Source organism: Trichinella spiralis (assembly GCF_000181795.1).
Source record: "Trichinella spiralis strain ISS 195 chromosome Unknown Scfld2, whole genome shotgun sequence".
NCBI lineage: Eukaryota > Metazoa > Nematoda > Enoplea > Trichinellida > Trichinellidae > Trichinella > Trichinella spiralis.
Window position 1 is genome coordinate 7,350,244 of NW_003526941.1, and position 2,540 is coordinate 7,352,783.

Below are 2,540 nucleotides of genomic sequence, written 5' to 3' on the forward strand. Positions count from 1 at the left end.
TACTGCACGTTACCCAAATCGGCCAAACTTGCCTCGCGGTCGCCTGGCAAGACGGCTTTCAGCCCCTTGCTGACTAATCGTAAGACTTTGCCGGACAGTTCCCCTTCTTCGGCTAGTGATTCAGTGCAACTGTTGTCATTTTTCGATCACAATCAACTCGAATCAGAAGTTCCCCAACAACATACGGTCGGCATTACTCTCAACGCCGTTCGACACTTGCCTGCCCAGTGATCAGCACAACTAACTCAGTTTGCTTTTCACATGCAAATGACAAACTTTTCTTGCACCAACAATTAACACATTTCATCATCACACTCATTCACTCACACTCACACACACACACACATATATATATATTGTATGTTGAATTACTTGTGTTGCATGAGTCGTTCGTTTTGCACATTTGATTTCAAAGTATCGAATAAAAAATAACCACGCCCATTACCATTACTACTATTATCACTGTTTGGGTCGAAACAGAAAAGAAAACTTGGGTTGTGGTTGTGTTTCCATTGTCCATTGGAATTAATGTTCCACTGAACGTTCGTACAGTTGAAATTAACACTTGCAATGCCGACCAGTGTGTCTGCCTGTGTGCATGGGTAAAAAGGATGATGATGGGGGCAAATTATGCATGCGTGTTGCAATCAATCAACAGTGAAAAATACTGTTCTTCTGTAAATGCTCAGAAGCTGTGCTTAGAAGACAAAACAGAGGATGAATTTGACTGTAATTTAGGGGAAAAAATAAAAATGCATCACTCGAGATCAAACAGCGGATCTACCCAACAAAGTTCCAGCCTGAGCAGTGATTCGGTCGTAGCGGCATCTCTAGCCGCACGTCAACGAGGATGGTCCTCTCGTTGGCCTGGAGATAGAGTCAGTTTCAGTGGTTCAGAAAGAGCGGTCGACGTGCCGAACGATCCAATGAGCAGTCAGTCTACAGTTCACAAGAGCTCACTTCCATCACCGGCCACTGCCATGCAACCCCGTACGCCGCCGCCGTATCGGTGCGCAGTGCAGCGCCGAGACACGTTGGCCGCTTCGCCGCTTCGGGCTGTGCCCAGTCTGTTGGCCAATGGTCATTTAGGTCGTCTTCCGCCTCCTTATCCGGGCAAAAAAGCCGCCCCGTGCACAGCGGAAAGCAGCAACTTGCTTTGCAGTCGAACTGCATTGGAACAAAGCGTGGCGCAATTGCAACGGGATCTCGGCTTGCCGAGTTCAAAAATACCGAACCATTCAAATGTACAAAACGGTGCTAATGATAATAACAACAGTGATAACAATACTGTTACCAGTGTTGCGGATGAGTTGTTTTCCAACTTGTCTTCGGTGTCGTCAATTTTTGCCCCTCCAAAAGCATCTACACCAAAATCGGATGACAATAACAGCAGCGCAACGTCGAGCTCAGCAATGGCACCCCTTCATCCAGGCAACAATTCACTGGTCAGCAGTGAACCATCGTCCAACGGTTCAGTGGCCGCACAAGTGGATACTGACGTGACGCCAAAACGGCGCCCACTGACCACCACCAGACAAGCGGTCCGTAGCATTTACGACAACGTACCGACGACCAGTGGTAATGATCAACCGAATCAAAAATCTGCAGCGCAGCTCGAAGAAGATGAAGACAGTTCAATTGAAAAAACCCTGACAGAATTACTGCGCGACTGTAAAACTGAACACGAAAACGCAGTATGGTTCGAATATGGATGTGTTTAAATTTTATTTAAATTTTGTATTTTTTCCGCCGTATTTATATGTTTCAACTTCTTAAAAATGACTACTTTCAAAGAAAATTTGTTTTCCCACTGTTCGCATTAGTCAAATTACCGGTCGTTTTTTTTACAACACAACAACGACTAGCGTGAAAGTTTTGAATGAGAAAAATTTTCACCTTCCTAGTCGAACGTTTTCACATGCCTACTATTTCAGCAGCGAAATTTCAGCGCATAAAAAACTGCTCAAGATTCAAAAGTTTTTCAATGCACAACGATCATTTCCACACAATACAAATTTCAAATCTATACTATTTTCGTATCTGAGGGAAAACCGGTTTGAAAAGTACTATCAACTATAGAAGAACAGTAATTTTCCCGCCTCTTTTTCACCCAAACTAACAAACCAGTTTTGATCAACGTTGAAAAATTCAAAAAGTTCAGCAGTGCTCAAATTTTTTTAAAGTTAAAATATGACGAAGATGATATTCAAATTGGAAAATGAACCCGAATAAGAAATAATTTGAAAAATAAAACTTTCCTCACCTCGTTTAGGAGAAACGAAGCGTTGCATTTTCAGCAGTGTTGGCTTTTTCAGTAGTTAGTTATTTTCATTGCATTTTGAATTCATTTGAATTTCACCAACCAGCTAGCTGCTGCATTTGTCGATTTCATGCATAATATATTGAAATACCACTGAAAATGTCGATTTCAACGTTGTTTGATTTTGTACAGAATTTCCATTCAAAAATAAAATTTATTAAGACGTAACTGAAATAGATTTTTCGAGTTCACAAGTGAAAGTATAAAATAACCAAACGTA

The 2,540-nt window shown here is 41.9% G+C and overlaps 1 protein-coding gene across 1 annotated transcript; it reads right to left on the reverse strand.

Annotated features, from left to right (window-relative positions):
- Positions 1 to 939: 939 nt before the first annotated feature.
- On the reverse strand, positions 940 to 1,552 carry Tsp_12183 (hypothetical protein). Its single transcript, XM_003380470.1, is given in 3 exon segments — positions 940 to 1,257; positions 1,295 to 1,421; positions 1,437 to 1,552. 3 exon segments carry the CDS (start codon positions 1,550 to 1,552, stop codon positions 940 to 942), a joined length of 561 nt encoding a protein of 186 aa, XP_003380518.1.
- Between the last annotated feature and the right edge of the window lie 988 nt (positions 1,553 to 2,540).